General features: G+C 53.5%; 1 protein-coding gene across 2 annotated transcripts in view; it reads right to left on the reverse strand.

Annotated features, from left to right (window-relative positions):
* ca12 (carbonic anhydrase XII) overlaps positions 1-15450 on the reverse strand; it is a 73370-nt gene that overhangs the window by 27536 nt on the left and 30384 nt on the right. For both annotated transcript variants that reach the window (XM_072492949.1, XM_072492950.1), the window contains exons 3-4: positions 11885-12058; positions 8861-9003 (exon numbers count right to left, since the gene is read on the reverse strand). In XM_072492949.1, coding sequence (XP_072349050.1) covers positions 8861-9003; positions 11885-12058 — 317 coding nt within the window. The remainder of the gene's footprint in view (positions 1-8860; positions 9004-11884; positions 12059-15450) is intronic.

The raw sequence follows: 15450 nt of genomic DNA on the forward strand, positions 1-15450 counted from the left end.
ATAGGCTTGGATTGTTTTCCTTGGAGCAGAGGAGTCCTGAGGTGGGGCGTGATTGAGGTGTATAAAATTATGGGGGGCATAGATAGAGTAGACAGGAAGAAACATTTCCCCTTGGTGGAAGGATCAATAGCCAGGGGGCATGGAAGAAAGGTGAGGGGCACGCCAGCCTGTATGGCTAAGACCACCGTGCCAGTGAATAACAGCAGGAAAGGAACCAACAAAAGTTGCCATAATCCTCGAGGGCCATAGGCTGCTCTTCCCCTTTGAGGGAGAGAGCTGACGGGTGTTGATTTAACCGGAGGGTCACCACACCTCAGGCGACAGTTGAGAAGGCCTCAGCCGGTGGGGGAATTGAACCCGCGCAGTTGGCAACTCTCGGATCACGAGCTCGCCGTCCAGCCAACTGAGCTAACTAACCCCTAATCACCATTTAAAAAACACTTCCTCATCAGAGATTCCACAGCCCGCCCACCTGGCTTCAACGGGCCACGCCAACACTGGGCACCCCTCAAGTGCACTGTGCAACATAATGGCACAGCCAGGGCCTTGCAGGGAACCTGGACTGGAGCTGTGGTGCTCCCCAATCAATGACTCATATCAGTGACGGCTGCCCCTTGTCGGAATTCAGCAAAGGGGGGGGGGCTGCTCAAAGAGCTCCATTCGGCCACTGCGGAAGCTACGGCCTCGTTTGGTGATCACTGCAGACGCTATAGCCTGGATGGTGATCACTGAGGATGCTAAAGCCTGGCTTGGTGATCACTGTGGTCACTATGGTCTGGCTTGGTGATCACTGCGGAAGCTATGGTCTGGCTTGGTGATCACTGTGGTCACTATGGTCTGGCTTGGTGATCACTGCGGAAGCTATGGTCTGGCCTGGTGATCACTGTGGTCACTATGGCCTGGCTTGGTGATCACTGCGGGAGCTATGGTCTGGCTTGGTGATCACTGTGGTCACTATGGTCTGGCTTGGTGATCACTGTGGTCACTATGGTCTGGCTTGGTGATCACTGTGGTCACTATGGTCTGGCTTGGTGATCACTGCGGGAGCTATGGCCTGGCTTGGTGATCACTGTGGTCACTATGGTCTGGCTTGGTGATCACTGTGGTCACTATGGTCTGGCTTGGTGATCACTGTGGTCACTATGGTCTGGCTTGGTGATCACTGCGGGAGCTATGGCCTGGCTTGGTGATCACTGTGGTCACTATGGTCTGGCTTGGTGATCACTGTGGTCACTATGGTCTGGCTTGGTGATCACTGTGGTCACTATGGTCTGGCTTGGTGATCACTGTGGTCACTATGACCTGGCTTGGTGATCACTGCGGGAGCTATGGTCTGGCTTGGTGATCACTGTGGACACTATGGTCTGGCTTGGTGATCACTGTGGTCACTATGGTCTGGCTTGGTGATCACTGCGGGAGCTATGGTCTGGCGTGGTGATCACTGTGGTCACTATGGTCTGGCTTGGTGATCACTGTGGTCACTATGACCTGGCTTAGTGATCACTGCGGGAGCTATGGTCTGGCTTGGTGATCACTGTGGTCACTATGGCCTGGCTTGGTGATCACTGCGGGAGCTATGGTCTGGCTTGGTGATCACTGTGGTCACTATGGTCTGGCTTGGTGATCACTGTGGTCACTATGGTCTGGCTTGGTGATTACTGTGGTCACTATGGTCTGGCTTGGTGATCACTGTGGTCACTATGACCTGGCTTGGTGATCACTGCGGGAGCTATGGCCTGGCTTGGTGATCACTGTGGTCACTATGGTCTGACTTGGTGATCACTGTGGACACTATGGTCTGGCTTGGTGATCACTGTGGTCACTATGGCCTGGCTTGGTGATCACTGTGGTCACTATGGTCTGGCTTGGTGATCACTATGGTCACTATGGTCTGACTTGGTGATCACTGTGGACACTATGGTCTGGCTTGGTGATCACTGTGGTCACTATGGTCTGGCTTGATCACTGTGGTCACTATGGTCTGGCTTGGTGATCACTGTGGACACTATGGTCTGACTTGGTGATCACTGTGGACACTATGGTCTGGCTTGATCACTGTGGTCACTATGGTCTGGCTTGGTGATCACTGTGGACACTATGGTCTGGCTTGGTGATCACTGTGGACACTATGGTCTGGCTTGATCACTGTGGTCACTATGGTCTGGCTTGGTGATCACTGTGGTCACTGTGGTCACTATGGTCTGGCTTGGTGATCACTGTGGTCACTATGGTCTGGCTTGATGATCACTGTGGACACTATGGTCTGGCTTGGTGATCACTGTGGACACTATGGTCTGGCTTGATCACTGTGGTCACTATGGTCTGGCTTGGTGATCACTGTGGTCACTATGGTCTGGCTTGATCACTGTGGTCACTATGGTCTGGCTTGGTGATCACTGCGGGAGCTATGGTCTGGCTTGGTGATCACTGTGGACACTACAGCCTGGCTTAGTGATCACTTACATAGTGAGCAGCCAAATCCAAGCAGATGTGGAGCTGGAGCTCTCGTGAACAAAGCCTCGCATGTCTGTATGTCTGCCGTTGTTCCATTCAGTCCTGAATTCCAGGGAGTCATAAAGCAAATTGAAAATAAAAAAAGATCACAGCAGCGATTAGTGGGGCAGCTTTTCCTCCGGAAGAGTTCAATTTGGCGCAGCTGGAGGAGATCTGTCAGACAGACAAGTGTAGCCCTAAGCTGTGATCAGCCTGTGTTGTAATTATCCTGTCTTCTCAGGGGGTGTTGGGGGGGAGGGAGGGGGGGGGGGGGGGGCGGTTGTCAGTGCGGAGGGCGGAAGCCACTTCCATTTTATTTCCATCTGCAGGTCAGACACAGCCTCACACACAGACGTGAACTCATTGCCTCCTGCCAGAGATTGCCCAGTCTCTCTGTGTGTCTGCTCCCATAAATACTCCGCCATGCCCTCCACGTTCAACATACTCCTTCAGCTGCTGAAACCGCCGACATTAACACAGTGGCCCCCAATTTGCTCGATTAGCCGTCAGAGCTCCGGGTTCAGTGAAGTCCTCTTGCCTACGAGCAGCGTCCAACCATTGTGAGCTGCAGGCGGAGGTGAAAGCAGGTCAGAGCCAACCGTCTCACCCTCTCACCCACCCAGAACAACTTTCTCCGTGGGCAACACGGTGGCGAGTGGTTAGCAATTGGAACTACAGCGCTGAGGAGCCGGGTTCGAATCCCGGCTCTGGGTCTCTGTCCGTGTGGAGTTTGCACATTCTCCCCGTGTCTGCGTGGGTCTCACCCCCACAACCCAAAGGTGTGCAGTGTAGGTGGATTGGCCACCTTGAATTGCCCCTTAATTGGGAAAAAAATAATTGGGTACTCTTTTTAAAAGAGAGTTTCACATTCACATATCCCCCCCCCCCCCCCCCCCCCCCCCCAAATAATCTTGGATTCTTGTTGGGCAAGGGGATCAATCTATCTCCCCCTTCAAAATATTCAGTGACCCCCGGCCTCCACAGTCCTCTGAGACAGGGCGTTCCCAAGTCGCACAATCCTCGGAGAGAAAAACATTCTCCTCATCTCTGTCCTGAAAGGGAGAGCCTTAATTTCAAAACTATTCCCCCTCATTGTCAAACACTAGAGGACACATCCTCTCCCCGTCCACCTTGTCAATACTATTCAAGATCTTATAAACTTCAATCAAGTCACCTTCTAACCTCCAGTGGAAACAAGTCTGTCCAACCTTTCCTTCGAGAACAAGCCGCTCATTCCAGGTATCAACCCAGTAAACCTCTAAAGCTCCACCAACGCATTTCCATCCTTCCCTAAATAAGGTGACCAAAACTGCACACATTAATAGGCGAATTGAATAGAAAGGAAGGACATCCTAAATCACCATTTAGGCCCAGGTTGTGTCCAATTCTGGGTATTTCACTTTAAGAAGGACGTCAATTATTATTATTATTATTATTAAGATCCATTGAAGGGCAGCACGGTAGCATTGTGGGTAGCACAATTGCTTCACAGCTCCAGGGTCCCAGGTTCGATTCCGGCTTGGGTCACTGTCTGTGCGGAGTCTGCACATCCTCCCCGTGTGTGCGTGGGTTTCCTCCGGGTGCTCCGGTTTCCTCCCACAGTCCAAAGATGGATTGGCCATGATAAATTGCCCTTAATGTCCAAAATTGCCCTTAGTGTTGGGTGGGGTTACTGGGTTATGGGGATAGGATGGAGGTGTTGACCTAGGATAAGGTGCTCTTTACAAGAGCCGGTGCAGACTCGATGGGCCGAATGGCCTCCTTCTGCGCTGTAAATTCTATGAAATTCTATGAAATGGTGCGGTCAAAATTTATCAGAATGGTACATGGGGTGAGGGACTTCAGTGATGGGGAGCAGCTGGAGAGGGGAATTAGAGTGGGTATGGAGAAAATGAAATGAAATGAAAATCGCTTATTGTCACAAGTAGGCTTCAAACAAAGTTACTGTGAAAAGCCCCTAGTCGCCACATTCCGGCGCCTGTTCGGGGAGGCTGGTACGGGAATTGAACCACCCTGCTGGCCTGCCTTGGTCTGCTTTCAAAGCCAGCTCTTTAGCCCTGTGCTAAACCCGCCCTTGAGAGCGGGACAGACAGAGAGTGAGGGAGGGGGAAGGGAGAGAGTCGGAATGGGAGAGGCAGAGAATGAGGGACGGGGCAGGAGAAAACGAAGAGAGACAGTGGGAGGGACAGAATGAGGGATGGGGAGGGAGACAGAGGGACAGAATGAGTGATGGGGAGGGAGAGAGAGGGAGTGGGAGGGACAGAATGAGGGATGGGGAGGGAGTGGGAGGGACAGAATGAGCGATGGGGAGGGAGAGAGAGGGAGTGGGAGGGACAGAATGAGCGATGGGGAGGGAGTGGGAGGGACAGAATGAGGGAGCGGGAGGGACAGAATGAGGGATGGGGAGGGAGAGAGAGGGAGTGGGAGGGGCAAAATGAGGGATGGAGAGGGAGTGAGAGGGACAGAATGAGGGATGGGGAGGGGGAGTGGGAGGGACAAAATGAGGGATGGGGAGAGAGAGGCAGTGGGAGGGACAGAATGAGGGATGGGGAGGGGGAGAGAGGAAGTGGGAGGGACAGAATGAGGGATGGAGAGGGAGTAGGAGGGACAGAATGAGGGATGGATAGGGAGTGGGAGGGACAGAATGAGGGATGGGGAGAGAGAGAGAGGGAGTGGGAGGGACAGAATGAGGGATGGAGAGGGAGTGGGAGGGACAGAATGAGCGATGGGGAGGGAGAGAGAGGGAGTGGGAGGGACAGAATGAGGGAGCGGGAGGGACAGAATGAGGGATGGGGAGGGAGAGAGAGGGAGTGGGAGGGACAGAATGAGGGATGGAGAGGGAGTGGGAGGGACAGAATGAAGGATGGAGAGGCAGTGGGAGGGACAGAATGAGGGATGGGGAGGGGGAGAGAGGGAGTGGGAGGGACAGAATGAGGGATGGAGAGGGAGTGGGAGGGACAGAATGAGGGATAGAGAGGGAGTGGGAGGGACAGAATGAGGGATGGGGAGGGGGAGAGAGGGAGTGGGAGGGACAGAATGAGGGATGGAGAGGGAGTGGGAGGGACAGAATGAGGGATAGAGAGGGAGTGGAAGGGACAGAATGAGGGATAGAGAGGGAGTGGGAGGGACAGAATGACGGATGGGGAGGGGGAGAGAGGGAGTGGGAGGGACAGGGTGAGGGATGGGGAGGGAGAGAGGGAGTGGGAGGGACAGAATGAGGGATAGAGAGGGAGTGGGAGGGACAGAATGAGGGCTGGAGAGGGAGTGGGAGGGACAGAATGAGGGATAGAGAGGGAGTGGGAGGGACAGATTGAGGGAGAGAGAGAGTGGGAGGGACAGAATGAGGGATGGAGAGGGAGTGGGAGGGACAGAATGAGGGATGGGGAGGGAGAGAGGGAGTGGGAGGGACAGAATGAGGGATAGAGAGGGAGTGGGAGGGACAGAATGACGGATGGGGAGGGGGAGAGAGGGAGTGGGAGGGACAGGGTGCGGGATGGGGAGGGAGAGAGGGAGTGGGAGGGACAGAATGAGGGATGGAGAGGGAGTGGGAGGGACAGAATGAGGGATGGAGAGGGAGTGGGAGGGACAGAATGAGCGATGGGGAGGGAGAGAGAGGGAGTGGGAGGGACAGAATGAGGGAGCGGGAGGGACAGAATGAGGGAGCGGGAGGGACAGAATGAGGGATGGGGAGGGAGAGAGAGGGAGTGGGAGGGACAGAATGAGGGATGGAGAGGGAGTGGGAGGGACAGAATGAAGGATGGAGAGGCAGTGGGAGGGACAGAATGAGGGATGGGGAGGGGCAGAGAGGGAGTGGGAGGGACAGAATGAGGGATGGAGAGGGAGTGGGAGGGACAGAATGAGGGAGGGAGTGGGAGGGACAGAATGAGGGAGAGAGAGTGGGAGGGACAGAATGAGGGATAGAGAGGGAGTGGGAGGGACAGAATGAGGGATGGGGAGGGGGAGAGAGGGAGTGGGAGGGACAGAATGAGGGATGGAGAGGGAGTGGGAGGGACAGAATGAGGGAGGGAGTGGGAGGGACAGAATGAGGGATAGAGAGGGAGTGGGAGGGACAGAATGAGGGATGGAGAGGGAGTGGGAGGGACAGAATGAGGGATAGAGAGGGAGTGGGAGGGACAGAATGAGGGATAGAGAGGGAGTGGGAGGGACAGAATGACGGATGGGGAGGGGGAGAGAGGGAGTGGGAGGGACAGAATGAGGGATGGAGAGGGAGTGGGAGGGACAGAATGAAGGATGGAGAGGCAGTGGGAGGGACAGAATGAGGGATGGGGAGGGGGAGAGAGGGAGTGGGAGGGACAGAATGAGGGATGGAGAGGGAGTGGGAGGGACAGAATGAGGGAGGGAGTGGGAGGGACAGAATGAGGGAGAGAGAGTGGGAGGGACAGAATGAGGGATAGAGAGGGAGTGGGAGGGACAGAATGAGGGATGGGGAGGGGGAGAGAGGGAGTGGGAGGGACAGAATGAGGGATGGAGAGGGAGTGGGAGGGACAGAATGAGGGAGGGAGTGGGAGGGACAGAATGAGGGATAGAGAGGGAGTGGGAGGGACAGAATGAGGGATGGAGAGGGAGTGGGAGGGACAGAATGAGGGATGGAGAGGGAGTGGGAGGGACAGAATGAGGGATGGAGAGGGAGTGGGAGGGACAGAATGAGGGATGGAGAGGGAGTGGGAGGGACAGAATGAGGGATGGGGAGGGAGAGAGGGAGTGGGAGGGACAGAATGAGGGATAGAGAGGGAGTGGGAGGGACAGAATGAGGGATAGAGAGGGAGTGGGAGGGACAGAATGACGGATGGGGAGGGGGAGAGAGGGAGTGGGAGGGACAGGGTGAGGGATGGGGAGGGAGAGAGGGAGTGGGAGGGACAGAATGAGGGATAGAGAGGGAGTGGGAGGGACAGAATGACGGATGGAGAGGGAGTGGGAGGGACAGAATGAGGGATGGAGAGGGAGTGGGAGGGACAGAATGAGGGATGGAGAGGGAGTGGGAGGGACAGAATGAGGGATGGGGAGGGGGAGAGAGGGAGTGGGAGGGACAGAATGAGGGAGGGAGTGGGAGGGACAGAATGAGGGATAGAGAGGGAGTGGGAGGGACAGAATGAGGGATGGAGAGGGAGTGGGAGGGACAGAATGAGCGATGGGGAGGGAGAGAGGGAGTAGGAGGGACAGAATGAGGAAGTGGGAGGGACAGAATGAGGGATGGAGAGGGAGTGGGAGGGACAGATTGAGGGAGAGAGAGTGGGAGGGACAGAATGAGGGATGGAGAGGGAGTGGGAGGGACAGAATGAGGGATGGGGAGGGAGAGAGGGAGTGGGAGGGACAGAATGAGGGATAGAGAGGGAGTGGGAGGGACAGAATGACGGATGGGGAGGGGGAGAGAGGGAGTGGGAGGGACAGGGTGAGGGATGTGGAGGGAGAGAGGGAGTGGGAGGGACAGGGTGAGGGAGGGGAATGGAGAGGAGAAAGGAGGGAGTGGGGTGGACCAAGGAGGGGAGAGAAGGGGTGGAGAGAGAGAGACGGAGAGCAAGGGAGGGGAATGAGAGGGAGTGGGAGGGAGGGAGGGAGCAAAAGGAAAGAGAGAGAAGTGTGAGGGACACAGAGACATTTCCATTGTAAGCACTAGCTATAAGCCTGGGGATTTGCTCATACACCAAATCCCCGGAACACCCTCGGCAGTGCCTGTGATCACCCATTTATTCAAACTATGGCCTCGGTGTGGAGAGGTATTGGCTGATGGATAAGATTTCCTTCCAATTCCGTTTGTCATCTCATCCCTTAAACTGTCTCAAGCCTGAACTGAACTGGTTCCATTTCATTTAGAAAGAAAACTGCTCCTGGAAAGATGGACCTGCCAAAAATAAACTGAACCCGGCATCACCAACAGGAACTTCCTAAATGGAGGATAACCCTCACTGACTCAGGGAACAGCCGTTCCTGACTCTGCTGGAATGTGTGTGTGGATGAGAGGTACGGCGATACTCGAGAATTCCACAGCTTGTTTGGGAGCGTCACTCAGAACATAGGAACATTAGGACAGGAAGGAGGCCATTCAGGCCCTCAAACCTGATCCGCCCACCGTTCAGCTAGTTCCTGCCTGATCATCTATCTCGACCCCAATTTTCCTCCCACAATCTCCATATCCCTTGCTGTCATTACCATGCCAAAATAGATTTCGGTCTTGAACACGCTCAACGATGGAGCTCCCAGAGACCCTCTGGGGGTGGAGAATCCCATGAAAGAAAAAAAGCACCTCGAGACCCTGAGGTAGTAAACGGAGCTATATAAATGCAAGTCTTTCTTTTTTGTTCCAGTGAGAAGGCTTTGAAAGAGCCAAGGCTGGGTTGAATGACCTTACCTCTGATGGATAATGTCTCCCCCTGATGGTGTGTTCAGAGCCCAAAGCCTCAGTCTCACTCCCCCAGTGTAGATGGAGTTGCACTGCCGTGTAGCGATGAGACATACTGATCATTTGCACGCTGGGGGGCAAGGTCAGCTTTACTGCAACATAAGGTAAGCAGTCAGTGAAATCCAGATAACATCTCACACGAGATTCCCCCATTCACACTTCAACCTTGAACCACAGGCAACTGCTCCTTATGATCGATTGGACGCAGGCTGTGGTGTACTTTGTGTTACGAAATTCAAATTGGTGTAGTGTTCAAAAAGAGCACAACATAGCTTGAACTTGAACAAAGCTATAAATTTATTAACACTACTCATTTGGATTCAACACATACTCCTAAATAATACACAATTGACAATTAACATATAATCTACACTCACCTGCAACTAATCTCTACACTATAATAAACTATGATCTGCTCTCACTCACACTATCTTTCCTTCAGTCTGTACTCTAGCCATCTCCTTCACTTCTCTCCCCCACAAGGCTTAGCATCAATGTTTTATATACTTGTAACTCTTGCTCCCTCTAGTGGCTGATCTAGACATTTCATTAACCCTTGCAGTTCTTACATTTACGATAATACCACACAGGCGACTTGTCACAGCCAACGCTGAAGACAGCAGTTGCCTTGGTGGTGTAGCAGTCTCGCCCGGGTCAGAAGGTGGTGAGATCAAATCCCACTCCGGAGATTCGAGCACGGAAATCCAAGGCTGACGATACTCCCGCACGGTACTGAGGGGATGCTGTGCTGTCAGAAGTGCCACCTATTGGTTAAGACATTACCCCCCGGCACTCTGGGGTGACGTCAAAGATCTTGTAACGCTACTTTGAAGCAGAGCGGGGGGAGGTTTCTTTGTGTCCTGCCTGATATATACCACACAACCAACATCACAAGAGAGGACCATCTGGTCATAATTACATTGCCGTGCACAGTAAGATCCCACAAGCAACCTGGCTGCTGAGTTCCATAATTCACAACAGTGAATATACCCTTCAAAGGTGTTTCATTGGCCACAAAGCATTTTGGGACATCGTAAGGTTAGAAAAGGTGCTATATAAATACAATCCTGTTTTAGAAAAAGAATCACATGGCATCAGGGAGAGAACACGATCATAGAAATCATAGAATCCCTGTAGTGCGGAAGGAGGCCCATTGGGTCCGAAAGACCCCCCCTACCCTGGCCCACTCCCACCCCCTGCTACCCACTGTGTCAACGTGCCGCCCTGATGACCAAACAGGTCTTGCAAATTTAATTGGGAGGGAATGGGCTCCTCGTGTCGGATTTTGTTTCGGTTCGGGTAGGATAGAGCGAATGGAATCGAACTGATCACCCTGGCATTACGAGGGTACATTATTAAACGGCCAACCGGCGTAGTGGATCAGCTGTAGGAATTGTGGGCATTGCCCAGAATGAATGGTCGAAACCAGGGAGAATCTATAATGGGTACATCTTTAGAGATGGTGGGCCTTAACCTTCGAGCTCCCCAGTGCCGTATGGGGTGGGGATTCCCCAAAGGTGCATTGGGGAATCCTCTTCAGATGTTTCCAGGTAAGGATTGCATGGCAATTGCCCAGGAGTGACAGCTCCCCCGGGGTAATTGCCCTGCACTGCAAGCCATCCGAAAACACAGTTTAAAAGGCAAAGTTCAGATCGTTCTGATTGTGTTACGTCAATAGTTGCCCAGAAGAAGTTAGAAGAATTAAAACCTCTAATATCTGGGTAGCTATCGCAAACACCCAGACCAACCCCCCCACGATTTTCTCTCTCCCAATCCCCCCCCCCCCCAACCTTTCAGGGGACTCTCCCCTCCCGCCCCCCACCCCGTCGATCCTTCAAGGGTCTCTCCCACCCTCCGCTGAGTGCCTCCCCCACAGGATTTCCACTCCCACTCCCCCCGCGGGAGCCTCCCACTCTCCCTGCCCACGGGATTCCCCCACACCTGCATTGGACTCCACCCTCCCCCTTCCGCAACCCCCCCCCCAAGCACACCCAACTGTCACTCCCAATGGCCCCTAGCCTGACTGGGCCCTTTCCACCGACCCATTGCCCCCCCCCCACCCCCCTCATCTTCAATTCCACCCCGCCCGAGGCTACCTGGCACATATATACCCAATACTGATTGAATCATCATAGAATTTACAGTGCAGAAGGAGGCCATTCAGCCCATCGAATCTGCATCCGCTCTTGGAAAGAGCACCCTACCCAAGCCCACACCCCCACCCTTTCCCCCTAAACCAATAGCCCCACCCAACACTAAGGGCAATTTTGGACACTAAGGGCAATTTATCATGGCCAATCCACCTAACCTGCACATCTTTCGACTGTGGGAGGAAACCGGAGCACCCAGAGGAAACCCACGCACACACGGGGAGGATGTGCAGACTCCGCACAGGCAGTGACCCAAGCCGGAATCGAACCTGGGACCCTGGAGCTGTGAAGCAATTGTGCTAACCACTGTGCTACCGTGCTGCCCTTTTGCCGCTGCAAAGCCCTAATGTCTCAACGTCGTAGGTGTCTGGCAAATTGCAACCCTGTCAGTAAAGTAATTAGCTGGTTGAGATACAAATGGCAGGTTTAAAATGTGTTCCAAACCGTACTCGATTGGCCCAACATCTCTTTGTTTTAATTGGCGGATTTTGCTCAGGTTTCTAGTTCTACATTCTGATTGGTCGAGGGAACACGTGTGTCAATACTGCCTCCTACCTGGGCGGCACGGTGGCGCAGTGGTTAGCACTGCTGCCTCCCGGCGCCAGGGACCTGGGTTTGATCCGCGGCGCCAAGTAGCCGGGTTCGATCCCGGCCCCGGGTCACTGTCCGTGTGGAGTTTGCACATTCTCCCCGTGTCTGCGTGGGTCTCACCCCCACAACCCAAAGATGTGCAGGGTAGGTGGATTGGCCGCGCTAACTTGCCCCTTAATTGGGAAAAAAATAATAAGGTACTCTAAATTTTAAAAAAAATAATGCCTCTTACCTGCATGTCCGTTATTGGTTAAGGATAGGGTCTCTGTTGCTGATAGGTTGTAGCCTAGCAACTGGATGGGCTCCAAGGATGGGTCGTAGATACTAGTGTGGAAGTCTATTGGAGACTGCTGATGATTTCCACATTCTGGATAGCTTGATGCCCAGTGATCTTCACCATGGGGCCCTGAAAATGGAAACACCACCCTTAACCCATTGCTCAGACACAAGTTGGCACACGTCAAACAGAATTAAGACCTGGGATTTTGCGGCTATTTATCACAATTGTTGATATCACGCCGTGGTTTAGGAGATCTCCTCATAATTCCTTCCGTTCCTCTCCATTAAAAGTAAAATGTGGCCTTAACAAGTTGTCTTTGCGTAACATTAACCAGAAACTCTTATCTCTACATAATAATACAATAATCTTTATTGTCACAAGTAGGCTTGTGAATGAAGTTACTGTGAAAATCCCCTCGAGGCCACATTCCGGCGCCTGTTCGGGTACACCGAGGGAGAATTCAGAATGTCCAATCCACCTAACAGCACGTCTTTCGGGACTTGTGGGAGGAAACTGGAGCACCCGGAGGAAACCCACGCAGACACGGGGAGAAGGTGCAAACTCCGCACAGACAGTGACCCAAGCCGGGAATCGAACCTGGGACCCTGGAGCTGTGAAGCAACAGTGCTAACCACTGTGCTACCGCGCTGCCCACAGAGAAGCAGCATTTAAAACAATAAAGAAATAAATGAAAGTCGCCATAGTCCCCGAGGACCATAGGCTGCTCTCCCCCTTTGAGAGAGAGAGCTGACCGATGGTGATTTAACCTGATGATCACCACGCTTCAGGCAAGGGACCAGGTTGAGAAGGTGGGGCCTTCATGAATAACCTCAGCCAGTATGAGGTGGCACAGTGGTTAGCACTGCTGCCTCGCAGCTCCTGGGTACAATTCCGGCCTTGGGTGACTGTCTGGGTGGGATTCTTCGGCCGTGCCCGCCGGGCTATCGGACATTCCCGCCCGAGGTCAATGGACATTTACATGGTTCGCGTCCCGTCCGTGCCAATCTGGCGGCGGGCACGGCCGAAGAATCCAGCCCTCTGTGTGGAGTGTGCACGTTTTCCCCGTGTCTGCGGGGGTTTCCTCCGGGTGCTCCGGTTTCCTCCCACAGTCCAAAGGTGGGCAGACTACGTGGACTGGCCGTGCTAAATTGCCCCTTAGTTTCCAGGGATGTGCGGGTAAGGGGATAGGGCCGGGGGGGAGTGGGCTTGGGTGGAAAGCTCTGTCAGAGGCTCGGTCCTGACTCGATGGGTTGAATGGCCTCCTTGCGCACTGTAGGGATTCTATGAGTACGGGAATTGAATCAAACGCAGTTGCTGTTGCTCTGCACAAACCAGCTGCCCAGCCAACTGAGCTAACCAACCTCCCTGGGGAGATCTCTTCTGCTCGCCCTCAAATGGTGACGTGAGACCTTTTATGCCTCCCCAAGAGGGCAAATGGGACATCTTACCCGAAAGACAGGAAAAAGAAAAATACGCAAACTTCGTAGATGCACAGGCGCCGGACTGGCATTCTCACAAACTCTCGATGTACTGCAGACTGTCACAAAGCCCGACATTACGGAAGGAAAGACGTTCGGAGCCCAAATGGATGAAAGAGAAAGAGAGAAGATTTCAACCATGAAAAGTTGGTTCAAAGAGGTGGGCCGAGAGTCCCAGAGGGAAGGACTCTAAATAAGTGAATCAATGAATTGTGAGCGGTTTTGCTCCTCTTCCCGAAGGAAAGATATACTGGTATTGGAAGCCGTCCAGAGAAGGTTCATAAGGTTGATCCCGGGTATGGAGGAATTTTCTTATGAGGAGAGGTTGAGTAGGTTGGGCCTGTACCCATTGGAGTTATAAATTTAGAGTACCCAATTCATTTTTTCAATTAAGGGGCAATTTAGCGTGGCCAATCCACCTACCCTGCACATCTTTGGGGTTGTGGGGGCGAAACTCACGCAAACACGGGGAGAATGTGCAAACTCCACACGGACAGTGACCCGGAGCCGGGATCGAACCTGGGACCTCGGCGCCGTGAGGCAGCAGGGCTAACCCACTGCGCCACCGTGCTGCCAAAGTTCACCTCCCATTGACTGACTATTTTCCAGTCGGATGCTCAGATTGAAAAGCGCAGGGGCTGCTAAAACCCGAAGCCTCAGACGCGAGAACCAGGGCCCTTCAACGACTGTTGCAGGCACGACTAGCCGATTCCCAGTGAAGCTGCATCAGCCCCCTGCCCTTCGCCAGACACAGCCTTCCCGCCGAGCGCTCCACGGGCTGGCGGAGTTGGTCGTTTGTCCGCATGCGGGCGAATACAGGCTGCACTCCACGATCGGTCCAGTTCCCCTTAAACCCCCTTTCAGTTCGAAACTACCAAAAAGAAAGCTAATTGATCAAAGGAACCGCCCACAAAAGTGGCTTTCATCCTCTGGCGCAGCCACTACCCGCTTCTCAATGGAAACTCAGACAGGCATAAAGGCCGTGTGTTTAATACAATGCTCCGCACTGGGAGACTGGTGCATGACTGAATCAGCCTGGTTTATACATAGTCTCCGTTCTACCTCACCCAGCCGGCCCTTTTGCAGGTAGTCTCTGCCTCAGCCACGGTAAGCTACTGTCAAGCGGATAGAAGTTTCTAACTCCTTTCCGCAAACAGCAATTGACGCTGGAGCAGTTGTTCATTTTGATCGATTTTTATTAACCAAAGGTATCAGCGTGCTGGGAGTCTCCTTTGACCAGAAACTTAACTGGACCAACCATATAAATACTGTGGCTACAAGAGCAGGTCAGGGGCTGGCAATCCTGCAGAGAGTAACTCACCTCCTGCCCACCCACCCCCCCCCCCACCCCCCCCCCCACCCCACCCCCCCACACACAATATCTGCCCACCATCTTCCAGGTACAAGTCAGGAGTGTAACGGGAATACTCTAGGGTGGTGCAGTGGTTAGCACTGCTACCTCACGGCGCCGAGGACCCGGGTTCGACCCCGGCCCCAGGTCACTGTCCTTGTGGAGTTTGCACATTCTCCCCGTGTCTGTGTGGGTCTCACCCCCACAACCCAAAGATGAACAGGGTAGGCGGATTGGCCATGCTAAATTGCCCCTTAATTGGAAAAACAATGAATTGGGTACTCTAAATTTGTGTTAAAAAAAGGAATACTCTCCTCTTGTCTGGATGAGTGCGGCTCCAACAATACACAAGCTCACCACCATCCAGGACAAAGCAACCCAGCTTGATTGCCACCCTATCCACCATTTTAATATCCACTCGTTCCGCCACCAATGATCAGTGGCAGCCGTGTGTACCATCTACAAGATGCACTGCGGCAGCTCACCAAGACTCCTTCAACAGCCCCTCCAAACCCATCACCTCTACCAATTAGAAGGCCGAGGGCAGCAGACACATAGGAGCACCATCACCTGGAGGCTCCCCTCCAAGTCTCTCACCACCCTGACTCGGAAATATTTCGCCTCTCCTCCACTGTCTGTGGGTCAAAATCCTGGAAGTTCCTCCCTAACAGCACTATGGGTGTACCTGC

Source organism: Scyliorhinus torazame, chromosome 30 (assembly GCF_047496885.1).
Source record: "Scyliorhinus torazame isolate Kashiwa2021f chromosome 30, sScyTor2.1, whole genome shotgun sequence".
Taxonomy (NCBI): domain Eukaryota; kingdom Metazoa; phylum Chordata; class Chondrichthyes; order Carcharhiniformes; family Scyliorhinidae; genus Scyliorhinus; species Scyliorhinus torazame.